Raw genomic sequence first — 14150 nt, 5'->3', positions numbered from 1 at the left:
TTTTGGTCCTTTATCATGCCCATCTTTGCATGAAACGTTCCCTTCATATCTCCAATTTTTTTGAATAGATCTCTGGTCCTCCCTATTCTATTGTTTTATTTATTTATTTTTATTTGCATTTATATCCCGCCCTTCTCCGAAGACTCAGGGCGGCTTACACTATGTTAAGCAACAGTCTTCATCCATTTGTATATTATATACAAACTCAACTTATTGCTCCCAACAATCTGGGTCCTCATTTTACCTACCTTATAAAGGATGGAAGGCTAAGTCAACCTTGGGCCTGGTGGGACTTGAACCTGCAGTAATTGCAAGCAGCTGTGTTAATAACAGACTGTCTTAGCAGTCTGAGCCACCAGAGGCCCTGCACTATTTGCACTGTTCATTTAAGAATGCATTCTTATCTCTTCTAGCTGTTCTCTGGAATTCTGCATTCAACTGGGTGTATCTTTCTCTTTCTCCCTTGCCTTTCGCTTCCCTTCTTTCCTCAGCTATTTGCAGAGCTTCCTCAGACAGCCATATTGCTTTCTTGCCTTTCTTTTTCTTTGGGATGGTTTTAGTTGCTACCTCTTGTACAGTGTTGCGAACCTCTGTCCATAGTTCTTCAGGCACTCTGTCTATCAGATCTAATTCCTTAAATCTATTTGTCACCTCTACTATATATTCATCAGGGATATGATTTAGTTCAAAACTGAGTGGCCTGGTGCTTTTCCCTACTTTCTTTATTTAAGCCTAAATTTTGCAAGAAGCAGCTCATGATTTGAGCCACAGTCAGCTCCTAGTCTTGTTTTTACTGACTGTATAGAGCTTCTCTATCTTTGGCTGCAGAGCACATAGTCAGTCTGATTTCTGTGTTGACCATCTGGTGATGTCCATGTGTAGAGTTGTCTCTTAGGTTGTTGGAAAAGAGTGTTTGCTATGACCATCGTATTATCTTGACAGAATTCTATCAGCCTGTGCCCTGCTTCATTTTGTACTCCAAGGCCATACTTGCCTGTTATTCCAGTTATCTTTTGGCTTCCTACTTTAGCAGTCCAATTTCCCATGATGATAAGGACATCATTTTTTGGTGTTAATTCTATCAGGTGCTGTAGGGCTTCATAGAACCGGTCAATTTCATCTTCTTCAGCACCAATGGTTGGGGCATAGACTTGAACTACTGTGATATTGAATGGTTTGCCTTGGATTCGAACTGAGATCATTCTGTCATTTTGGGGATTGCTTTTCCTATTCTTTTATTGATTATGAAGGCTACTCCATTTCTTCTGAGGGATTCTTGCCCACAGTAGTATACCTGATGGTCATCTGAATTAAATTCACCCATTCCTGTCCACTTTAGTTCGCTGATTCCTAAGATGTCGATGTTCAGTCTTGTCATCTCTTGTTTGACCACGTCCAGCTTGCCTTGATTCATGGATCTTACATTCCAGGTTCCTATGGAGAAAAAATCTTTACAGCATTGGACTTTCCTTTCACCACCAGATACATCCACAGCTGAGCGTCCTTTCGGCTTTGGCCCAGTCGCTTCATCCTTTCTGGTGCTACTAGTACTAGACCTCCGTTCTTCCCCAGTAGCATATTGGACAACTTCCGACCTATATTATATTATATTACAGAAAATTTCACAGTAAGATCTTTATTTTAGCATCCAGTTTAACTCTAAATTCATTGGGCAGAGATTTTTTTTTCTTGCTAATTCCTTGTGAGTGCAATGTGTATGTTCTTGACTGCAAAATGGTTACGTTGGAGAACATGGAAATTGCTTTGTTGGCATAAGTTAAAGAACTAAGCTACAAATTTCAGCTTATATTCCAATGTAGACATTTCATTTATTAAAATAGAAAAGTGCATCATTTCAGATGATATACCTTTAATAGCAAGATCTTGTTTCTGTTTTTCTTTACCATGCACAATGTATCAGGCCCTGTAATTATAGATAACAAAACTAAAATGAACAGTGTGTTTCTAAATCTCTAATCATTAGCTGGTTCTACTAATTAATATAATGTATTCTCCGTTCAAGATAGAATATACTGTTTTCATGTCATAAAGTGATTTTTAGTAGCAAAGCACAGAGAGCTTGTTATCTGAGAGTTATCGTATTTTGTTCTACAGTCATTCCCCAAAATAAGTGAGCTGGTATATTAATTTTCATTCCATTATTTTAATATTCAAGTGTTATCAGTTAATATGTTTTAATATTAAGGTCCCTGCATAGCAATAGAAATTGTGGGAAATACTTTTAGCATTGGCAGTATAACTAATCTTAAATTTCTGTGTTGAATTGGAATTCTGCAAATCTGCTTTAGACTGGCTCTATTACAGTAAAAGGAAGATATTTTGCCTAGATCTGAAAATCTATAATTTGAATCTATATTCCAAAATGAATGCAGACTCCTGTTGGCTAAACAAGAAAATGTTCTATTAGGAAGTTTTAGAGTTTTTTAAACTGAATTTTAACTCAACTTTTTTAGAACCTGAGTTACAAAATTCTTACTCATCTAAATTGTAATAGAAGTAATCTAAACTACAGATGTTCTTAAAATAGTCTGACACTTCTGGTGAAATTACAATCAGATTAAGATTATATTAAAATGTACAAATTTATTTAATATTTCATTGCCATATACTTATGTATTTTTCTCAATATTAACAGGTTTTGTTTCGACTGAACTTCCTGGTTGTGGTGCTATGCATTGTAATGGATCGATCTTACCAATTCTATTACTTCGTTCCTCTAGTCACTTTCTGGTTTTTAATCATATATATTACATTAGCTCTATGGCCTCAAATTATCCTGAAAAAAGCCAATGGTAAATATTTCATTTTATACCAAAAAAACTGTTAACATAGCTAGCAATCACCATCTAATACTCAAATGTTTTCTGCCAGCATTTGAATATCTTAAAAACCATCTATTCATTTCTTGCTAAATAGGAATTTACTAAAATTGCTAAATAGGAATTTACTAAAAGTTATATATGTGGCTCTTTTTGTGCACAAAACAATTGTTTTCAGGTGGTCTTGGCCCAAACCTATATATATAGGTTTATGAAATAAAACAAGCTTCTTGCCTTAGATATAATTACCATAGAAAGAAGTAGTTGAAGGCTGTAGAAAATTCCAGTTAAAAGGTATCATTAGAGATGGTATGATCAGATTTTTTTTTAATTATTTCTTTTTGTCACAACAGTATACACAAACATTGTCATAAATAAAACAACATATCTTGAAGAATATATATATATATATATAAGTAAAAAAATATGCACCACTATATTAATTTGATATAATGAAGGGAACAATAGGACAGGTACGGTAGGCACTTTTGTGCTCTTATGCACGCCCCTTATAGTCCTCTTAGGAATGGGGTGAGGTCAATAGTAGACAGTTTTTGGTTAAAGATTTTGGGATTTTGAGTAGAGACTATGGAGTCAGGTAATGAGTTCCAAGCATTAACAACTCTGTTACAGAAGTCATATTTTCTGCAATCAAGTTTGAAGCAGTTGACATTAAGCTTGAATCTATTTTTTGCTCTTGTAATATTGCGATTGAAGCTGAAGTAATTGTTGATGGTTGTGATGATTGTCTGGAGGGAAAGTGCTGGGAAGATTGGAAATGGGAGGTGGGGAGGGGATCTGACAGATGATGCACTACAGAAAGTAGGCAGCATGCACACAGTGCTCTCTTACAGCTCAATATACAGTTGTCCAAATCTTACCAGAAAGAGAGTTATTCAATGTACTGACCTACTCACAGGATTTACATAATGTTGTTTACTATATTAAAAATAATAAGGAATTTTTCTCTAAAAATGAATACTAATTTCTCTTCATTGTTGCTTTTCTACAGGTAGTTTCTTCTGGCATTCTGGCTTGCTGTTAAAATTAGGATTCCTGTTTGTCTGCATTTATTTTTTAGCATACTCTGAGGTTTGTATTGAACTTTAAGTATGGTAGAATACAAATTTCCACCTATAATTAACATTTAAGAGAAAGAATTCACAATGTTGGAACAGGCAAGGTAACAATCTAGTGTGTCTGAAAGGAACAGGGTATTTTTGTTGAAAACAATTAATATGCTTTTGGCTCTGTGGTAATGCATTAACCATTTAATGACAATTTGGGTGTTGAAATGCCTGACAATCCAAAAGCGTGCATCTATTTTCATAATGCACATTAATTAGTCTATGCTCTTTAATTATGGAGGGAGGGTGTTAGATACTTAGTTTTAAGAACTTTTATGTTTTTATTTTTCTGCATTTACTGTTGGTAAGCATGGTGGTAGAATATTAGGAACAATAATGTTCTAAAGAGAAGTCAAGGGAAAGAATATTTGGATGTTTTATGAAGGATATGTGTGTGTGTGCACACACAAAGAAGCAAACAAAGAAAACAAAGTACATTCTGAAACAACTACAAGAATTGCCAAACAAACCAAAGCCTACCATGGAGCTTATGGACTTATGAACTGTACTGAACTTTTCAGTATTTCTGGATAAATATGACCCAAAATTATCTATTCTTTATATGTCCTAAATCAATAAGTATAATTTTTGACCCAATTCTTTAATTGGGTTCTCTTTATCTAGTTTTAGGACTTGCATGGAAAATATATCATATTTATGCAAAAAAGATTTTTAGAAAGGTTCACAAATGTTTAAAATTGTACATAGATAATTGTGTATAGATAATTTAACTTAATTCCAAAAAATATTAGAAAGTTTTTGTAATAAAAATTTACACTTCTGGAAACACAGCTGAAGAATGAGTTGTATATATTTTTCATGTTTGAAACACATGCTTTATGTTGTGTTGTTACATAATACAATAATTTACTTAGGCATGCAGACATTGTTATTTACCAAATGCTACACTATTTGCAGATATGTACAATAGGAGTTTTACATACATATATGGATGTCCATGGAGACATATTACAAGTAGTCCTCTTACAACAGTTCATTTAATGACTGTTTAAAATTATAACGGCACTAAAAAAAAGATTTATGACTTTTTTTACACTTACGACTGTTATTTATTTATTTATTTATAATTACATTTTTATACCGCACCATCTCCCGAAAGACTCAGGGCGGTGTACAGCCAATATTAAAATACACATAACACTATGATATAAATATAATAAATAAACACTATTTAAAAACAATTTAAAAACAAATATTTAGTGGCCGAATCACTAAAACGAAGACCGATTAAAAACCCATTAAAATTTCGCTAAAATACATTCTTAGGCTAGTCCCGCTCGGTGAAATAATAAAGTCTTTAGTTCACGCTTGAAGGCCCGGAGGTCGGGGAGTTGGCGTAACCCCGGAGGTAACTCGTTCCATAGGGCTGGTGCTGCCACAGAGAAGGCCCTCCCCCTGGGGGCCGCCAACCTACATTGTTTGGTCGACGGCACCCTGAGGAGGCCCGCTCTGTGGGAGCACACAGGTCGTTGGGAGGCAATCGGTGGCAGAAGGCAGTCTCGCAAATACCCCGGTCCTAAGCCATGGAGCGCTTTAAAGGTGATAACCAGCACCTTGAATTGCACCCGGAAAGCTACCGGCAGCCAGTGCAGCCAATGTTATAACATTCCTATGGTTACATGATCAAAATTCAAATACTTGGAAACTGCCTCATATTTATAACAGTTGCTGTGGCCCAGGATAATATGATTACCCTTACCCACCTTCTGACAAGCAGAGTCAACGGGGAAACCAAATTCATTCAATAACTGTGTTACTCACTTAACATTGCAGTGATTCATTTAACAACTGTAGCAAGAAACAACATTCACTTAAAAATGTCTCACTTAGCAAAAGAAATTTTGGGCTCAATTTATTCGAGGACTACCTGGACATATAAATCCATACACAGATGGATGTCTATGGAGAGCAGGGAATATTAATGATGAAACTTGTATGATGACATCACTGCAAGTGTATCCTTTTGATGACATAGCTTGCGGATGTTGCTGGCTGTATACTACCATTTTTTTTAGCATTCCATTTCATAATTAGCCTTTTAATTAATCATTAATCATGTAATTAATCATCCTGATTTTTAGTACAGTAAATATGCTGTTGAGTAGGCAAAGGTCTTGAGCCTATTAAGGACATGGGAATTCAGCCTTATATGTATGCATACTGTATGATTAATCTTAAAATACTATTTCCTTTTCAAAGAACCAATTATTGTACTAATAGTTTTAGCTATGTAATTAAACTAAGACTTGGAAAGTGAATGGGTTAATATATTCCCTCTTAGTCTGACAGATTTGGAGCACTTTTGCAAGGAAGCTTAGGCAAAGATTCCTAAGGCAAAATGTGCCATGGTCATAGGCTCCTACTCCAAAAGATTGAATCTTGTCATAAAATCAAAAGTTTCAACAAAGTATTAGTTTAAGAGTGTGCACACTTATGCAACCTGGTTATTGTATGTTTTCATTATTTTTTCCCCTAAAAAGACTTAAATCTAATTTTTTAATTGTACAGATTATGTGTTATATTAAATGTGAGGGGAAATCTGAAATGATTTATGTTGGTCTTAATTTTTTACATCTTGAAAATCTTAATGAGTGTGGACCTTTTATATCAACAGCATGATGAAGTATGGAATCTTGTATTTTCATCTAAATATATTTCTCCTCATGAAATTATTTGCATCAGATGACCTAGTATCGTAACATAGCTGTTGTGTATATATATGTTTGTTTCTTACAGGATCTGTTTGAAAAGGTTTTTTCTATATGGCCATTGTCCATGTTTTTTGAACTAAATGGGAGCGTCTATGAATGGTGGTTTAGATGGAAATTAGATCGATATGTATGTATTTTTTAATTTTTTCATATATATTTTAATGTGATTTTACTATAGCTATGTTCTTGTTATGTTTGAATTATAATTTCAGTTTCAAAGCAAAATAAAATTTTAAAAAGGGAACAGAAATTTAATGTTGTTCCAAATATAATATTAAATTAGTTTGCTAAATGCTGAATAAAACAATATTCTTTTTTTTTTACAGGTTGTTTTCCACGGAATGTTGTTTGCTTTCATTTATCTAACTTTTCAGAAACGACAGGTCCTCTCAGAAGGAAAGGGAGAGCCACTCTTTCCTACCAAAGTTTCAAATATTTTCTTATTTATTTCAGTAGTGTGTTTTTTGGTAAGTTTCCGAACAGCTAAATACTGTTTTTATTAAATTGGAGGCTTAAGTGACATGTGCTCAAGAATGTCTGCTAATAGACTTTTGCCTGGACAATTAGTGTTTTAAATTTGAATGGTTACAAGGATATTTATCTTACGGGTGAATGCAATATCTGTTTTCATAAATAGTTGAAAAAATAATTGCTTTATTTGGCTCATAACTTTGTTTTATATTTGTAGACATATTCCATCTGGGCAAGCAGTTGTAAGAATAAAACTGAATGTAATGAAATGCATCCTTCTGTTTCAGTTGTGCAGGTAAATTATATTCTCTGCCATATCTATGATTAAATTGACACACATCGCTAATTGACACACATAGCTAATAAAGCATAAAGTATTATATTTTGTAAAGCAAATTTGAACTTGTATTCACAAAGAAGAGAGGAGAGCCAAATTAATTCCCACAGTAATTAAGCATTTTGTTGATAAGTGGAGCAGGGATCCCTAACCCTCAGGCTGCAGACTAGTACAGACTGTACTAGTCTGTGAGCCGTTGGGAACCAGGCCATGCAAATGGTTGGCAAGCACACAAAACTTTATTTGTGCATGCACGGGAGCTAGATTGCATGCGTGAAACCCTCCCCTCTTCCACCCCTACTGCTGCTTTGGAACTGGAAAGGTTGGGGACCGCTGTAGTGGAGTATATAGCTGTTATACATATTTATAACAGACATTCCTGGTTAATTTTGCTTTCATTAGACATAAATTATGGATTCTACCACTTAAATACTTCTAATCAGAGATGTGCGAAATGAAACATTTTAGCAGTGGAATATTCAGTACTTTCTCATGAAATTTTATATTTATTCCCAAGAGCATGTCAAGTTTTTACATTCTTCATGTGGCTCTGCAAAATAATCATCTGGAATATCATCTATGATGAATGTACTTCTGGAAAAGCACAAATCATATCCATAATGCCAGTATTGGTGTATTCCAGGGCTAAATGAAATATAATGAAAAAGTGCATATCCCTGCTTTCAGTTTTCTCACAACTATACAGAAAAACATTTTGGATTTAAGACTTTTTTTCTTTTTAATTAAGCCTGGTAGACATTGGCATAGGATTCTTTGGGATATCTAGTAAATTTTGGTTGTAAATTTATTGTTGATATCATGAAAACCTCAAGAAGTATGTAGTCTACTCTAGCAAAATAACCATGCATATACTCACCATGGCCTGAATTTAGCAATTTGTTGGAACTCAACTTATGACTAATAGATCCTCATTTTTGAGGAAAGTATTTGTAAAGATATTCAGGTGTGGGTTGTTATTTTTGTACATGATAAAATTTAGCAGTTTGCTTATTCCTTGGTAATTTTCATGTTAACAGAATTTGAATTTCTTATACCATCGGTTGGTTGTGTAACCTAACTGCATAGCATAAACTGACTATATTTTTTTACATGGTACTTTGTTTTTGTCTTTCAGATTTTAGCTTTCATCCTAATTAGGAATATACCTGGCTATGTTCGTTCAGTATACAGTTCATTTTTTGCATGGTTTGGCAGAATTTCTCTTGAGGCAAGTAGCATCACATAGTTCTAGTTTTAAAACTGAAACATCTAAATTAGGTGTAATAAGAATAGAATAGAATAGAATAGAATAGAATAGAATAGAATAGAATAGAATAGAATAGAATAGAATAGAATAGAATTTATTGGCCAAGTGTGATTGGACACACAAGGAATTTGTTTTGGTGCATATGCTCTCAGTGTATATAAAAGAAAGAAAAATACCTTCATCAAGTTACAACATTTACAACACAAATGATGGTCATAGGGTACAATTTAACCCTTAATGATAGCAGCAAAAAGTTACAGTCATATATTAATTCATTAATGTATGATTGTATTACTAATTATTAATTATTATAATTATTTATAATAATACATAAATAATATATAAATAATAATTTATAATTATAATTATTAATGTATGACTGTATGTATGACTGAATTCATTAATAAAGCATCATATAGCAAGCATGTGAGCCCCCCCAAAATCTGGATTGTGTTCTATATTGACTTTAAAATACTCCTCCTGGATTGTAATTTTTAATGTGGTGCAAAATGAAGTAAAGTTAAATAGAATTAAATGCAAATTCATGTTTTACTTGCCTGTTACCATATCTTTACCTGGTATCTCATTTCATTGTTTTGACCCCTGATACTTTTCTAAAAACGAAGTATAACCATCAGGCCTTGCAACCACATGGACAATTGTGGAAAGATGGGCAGTTTTGAAAGGAGTGTCATGTAGTAGTTTAACATAAGTAGCACTAGGATACTCGTGTTAAAAACCTACCATTAGGCATCCAAGCGTCCTGAATGACTTGGCTGATGCTTCATTCTGTCATTGCAACAGACGTTACCACATGGCTTATGTGGTGAAAATCACAGAAGAGAATGTTATTGGGTTGCGTTGACACAACATATATATAGCAAAAGCAATACCACTTAGACTTGTTTACTGCTTCATAGTACTTTACAGCTTTCTCTAAATGGTGTAGAGTTCGCATATTGCCCCCAGCAGTCTAAATCCTCATTTTACCAACCTCAGAAGGATGGAAGGCTGGTCAGGATCAAACTGCTGGCAATCAGCAGAATTAGCCTGCAATGCTGAATGCTAAGGGCAGTGTTACAACACCACACAGTGGTGACATTAATTTATGATTTTTCCCCATTTGTACAAAAGAATTTAGATTTGATATTCACTGTGAATAAAGAAAGCAATTTATATTCCAGCTTGAATAAAAGTCACCAAGTTACTAGAGGGAGTTTGCTTTTTTATCAGTTGGTGGCGTGGAGATGATGCTTTACTGCTGTAGACATAATCTGTTTCACTAAGCTTACAGTATATAGTAACAGTCCATGTGTTCAGATGTCTTACAGTATCACATAGTTCTAATTCTTGTTATATTTTCTTTCCAGCTCTTCATCTGTCAGTATCACATCTGGCTGGCAGCAGATACAAAAGGAATCTTGGTCCTTATTCCAGGAACCCCCATGCTCAATATTATTGTCAGCACTTTTATATTTGTCTGTGTGGCTCATGAAATTTCCCAGATCACAAACGATCTTGCACAGATTGTTGTTCCAAAAGATAATGTAATGCTGTTGAAGAGATTAATATGGGCATGTGTGTTTTTCTCCGGATTTCTCTTTTTATCATCTTTTCAAAAACAGTAAAGGTGGTAACTTCCACAAAATCCTTCATTCATTGCTTCCGCTTCATTTTATATCTCCTGAATCAAATTAAAATCAGCTGGAATTACATCCTCTCTCAATTTTGCTTCTGTTCCTGGGGAGCAGAAGAAAAAGAAACATAGGAAGTACACTAAACATGTATATGTTGCCTAAGGATAACATCTGTTCAGGAAAATAGGAATGCATTATATACAACTGTATGGAGAGAGAAAAATTGATTTTTCTGGAGAATTATTCTGTTTACAAACCTTTCTAAAATTAATGTAACAATCAAGCAAAATGAGTTCAGCTAAAGGCATTTAAGACTTTTTCTGGAAGCATTTCTTAAAATGATTAATAATTATTTACATCCACTGTATGGAAAAACAAAACTGCTTATGCTGCAACAAATTACATAACCCACCTCTTGATGGCATTTTGAATTCTTGGAATCAGATAGAGAAATAATTGAAGACCAGAAGGCTTCAACAGAGTACTGCATAGAATCTGGGAACAAAATGTCTGTAGTGATTTATTTAAATTTCTGGGTATATCTATTATTTCTGGGGAACTTCTCAAGAACTGAGGAATAAAAAGACACTGAAATATAATCTTAATGTTTACAAACTGAATTTCAGTTCAGTAGATCTTCAGCCAATTTCTCTGCATTTAATGATTGACATTCACTTTGAATATTTTGAGCAGTCTTATTTTTCTTCCACTATTTATTTTTAAATCAGTATTTTCAAGTCTCTTTAGTTTCAAATGTTAATTGGAAATTTAATATTTCCTGTGATTTTCCTTTGAATTCCCCTTTCCATATGCTGCTGAGTTACATTTCACTTCAGTTTTTCTTTTTCTTTTCATGAAAATAATTTCATTGGAACCAGATAACTTTATCTGACACACTTCTTCAAACAAGTTGGGCATTTAGCTGTGATTGTTCTGTGATTTCTGTAATAATTACTTTTTGGCTTGGGAGAAAGTTTTTTTATTCAGAATTTGCATGGACTGCATGAGAAGGACAAAAAAATTACCTCCTCAAATATAGGAATTTCAAAGCTATTTTACCAATCACTGTTTTAAAAGGGCTATGAAGCTGTTGTCATTTCTTTTTGAAATTAATCATGCACAACCCCATACAAAATAGGTAGTTCAGGAATAGTATTATAAGGTTATGAAACACAAAATGCTTCATTATGTTCTACATATACCCTTCAAATTCCATTAATATTTAGCTATATTCTCATAGTATTTCTGTTCCTATTCCTAAGCATGCTGTGCAGCTAATTAAATACTGTATATAGTAATAGAATTTGAAGGAAATAGTGTGGCTTAAACTGAAAAAAATAAGTGGAATATGCCAATTCTGATATTTTAATTCTGGCAATTTGGAGTGTATTCCTGGGCAATTTGTAGTCAAAAGAAGTATTATCAAGCATACTAACATTTGAGTGGAATATGTAGATTCTAAGTTGCATATTCATATTAAAATTTCAGAATTTTTAAAACCTATCCATTGGCTTTCTGTCAGTATCAGCTTCAGCACTAATTTTAAGAACTGGAGGTTTATAGTGAAATGGTGTGTGTAATCTACATATTTTTTATTGTTTTTTTGGCATTGAAAACTAAAGAGCATTTCGAGGTGCTTAGGGAAAGTTGTTTGGCAAAGGAATGTCTGCCTTTTAAAAAAAAGTAACACCTTAGGAGGTATGTGTATGGTATGTTCATTGGGGACTTAGCTTTGGTATCAGCTGCAACATGTCCCTAATATGTCTGCATGTTGCATCCAGTTAGCACTTGAAGAATGAATAGACAGTATTGTTTTCTATGCATATGTGCAATTATAGGGCTTTTTTATTTATTAGTGTGTTTTGATGTATGGAATTAGGAACTCGTAATTTCCATTGTAATAGATTATACTAAACAATGGGAAAGGAGAAGAGGAAATCCCACTAAATAATAATAGGAATAATAATAGGTTTCAAACTGTTAAATGTTTGTAACATTAGCTTCTTGTGCAAGTCCTGTGTTTATTTGACCGTTTATTTCAAAAGGTGTGAAAAGTTCTGTTTTACCATTAATGATTTGCATTTTTTTTCTTCAGTTTTGTTTATCATGGATGTAATAGCTGGCAAGTCAGGAGTTGAATGTACAAATGAGATCCAGTAAGAATTTTTGTTGGGATGGGAGTGTTTGTTATGTTATAATCTAAGTACTATAGATATTTTATTTATCTGTTGTACAGATTTGGTTAAAGATTATTTTTTAAGTTTGAAATATTGCACTTGTTTGCTATATATTTTTTAAAGAATATATTTCAAAGTTATGTGAAAAATATGAAGTAATTTAAGGTTTAAATAAATGTGGTGTGCTTATTTTTGTACTAAAGGAGCATCAGTTAAGTAAAGGAGTGTTATGTGTATGTGTGTCTTTTTTTAAAAAAAAAAATTTCTGAAGTTTAAAAAAAATTCCTGTCTTATATTGACATAAAATACATGAAAATACTACTATATTACTCGTACAATTCTTACACAAATTATTGCAAATATATTGTTAAAAATAGATCCTTTAATAAAAGGATCCAGTAAAAAACAGGATCTCACTAATAGTTGTTTTGCTGTATATAATTTACAATTACTGTGTATCAGGTTTGCGGAAAAGGAAAATTACCTTGAATTCATAAAAAAACTAGAGGGGGGGACGACAAGGACAGTAAGGAACTGCATTTTGATATGATGTTTCAATTAGGTCATGTTACACAAAAAAATGAAATGGTTTGAATGTTATGTTGGAACAAAGCTTGAAATATCTTGAATATTTCATGTTTAGAAAACATCTACTCCTTTGTTTGCTCCTCATAGCTATAGGAGCAAGAATGGTAATTGTGCAAAGTATTGTACAATCACAAATTGTGCAAAACTTTGTTACTTAAATTTGCTTGAAATAAATGTAAATATTAAACTACATCCCCACATCCTGAAAAACTATGTCCCCACATCCTGAAAAAATAGCTCTACTTTCACACACTGAGAACTGCTTTAGAATCTAAACCCTTCTTTAACAAAGAATAAAGGATCTTTTCACATTCTTCAACAAATCCTCAGGTGACTTGCCCAGATCATAGAACAGAGTGAATTTATCATCACAAATTTTATGATGTTTCCATTAGTCAGTTTTGTGTGGTTGTTAACAATAAAATAATCTTTAGTAAAATTCGTCACAGGGTAAGATGGTTAAAATGGCTGCCCAGTCACTGTTGAGATCAATTGCCTGCTTAAAGAAACAGGAATCTTCAAGCTTTCTGGGACGCCAAGAACTTGAAAACCTGGCTTTGCCAGTTTGCCCTGGAGATTCCAATGGGGACCGCCACTCAGGAGGTGATTGATAGATTAACAACAGATCCTACCTCCCCTCTTCTCATCCTACTCTCCTCCCCCATCTTTTAATTATAGTTAATAATTTGTACTTTTTTAGTGCTTTATTTTTTATTACATTCATGTTTTTGTATTTTTTTTAATACTGTAAGGTGCCCAGAATCATGTCGTGAGATGTGTGGCATTCAATAAATAATTAAGTGTATATCTCAGTTGTGGATCTTCATTTCTTGATCCATCTTTCTTAAATCAGCGGTGGTATATTTTTCTGCATTTTATTATTTGCAATTCTGTTTTCCAATTTTCAACATTACTTTATCACTGCATTCTCAAGGGATGCAAGAGAGTTCTCTCTCACCATTCACCTGTAATTT

General features: G+C 33.4%; 1 protein-coding gene across 2 annotated transcripts in view; it reads left to right on the top strand.

Annotated features, from left to right (window-relative positions):
- CASD1 (CAS1 domain containing 1) overlaps window positions 1-11592 on the top strand; it is a 47752-nt gene extending 36160 nt beyond the window's left edge. For both annotated transcript variants that reach the window (XM_058180092.1, XM_058180093.1), the window contains 7 exons: window positions 2657-2813; window positions 3853-3932; window positions 6725-6826; window positions 7026-7166; window positions 7388-7465; window positions 8643-8735; window positions 10145-11592. In XM_058180092.1, the coding sequence (XP_058036075.1) occupies window positions 2657-2813; window positions 3853-3932; window positions 6725-6826; window positions 7026-7166; window positions 7388-7465; window positions 8643-8735; window positions 10145-10402 (909 nt within the window). In that variant the 3' untranslated portion in view covers window positions 10403-11592. The remainder of the gene's footprint in view (window positions 1-2656; window positions 2814-3852; window positions 3933-6724; window positions 6827-7025; window positions 7167-7387; window positions 7466-8642; window positions 8736-10144) is intronic.
- The last annotated feature ends 2558 nt before the right edge of the window (window positions 11593-14150 follow it).

This window comes from Ahaetulla prasina, chromosome 4 (genome assembly GCF_028640845.1).
Source record: "Ahaetulla prasina isolate Xishuangbanna chromosome 4, ASM2864084v1, whole genome shotgun sequence".
Classification (NCBI taxonomy): domain Eukaryota; kingdom Metazoa; phylum Chordata; class Lepidosauria; order Squamata; family Colubridae; genus Ahaetulla; species Ahaetulla prasina.
Note: the sequence above shows the minus strand (reverse complement) of the source record. Positions and strands in the feature narration are given on the sequence as shown.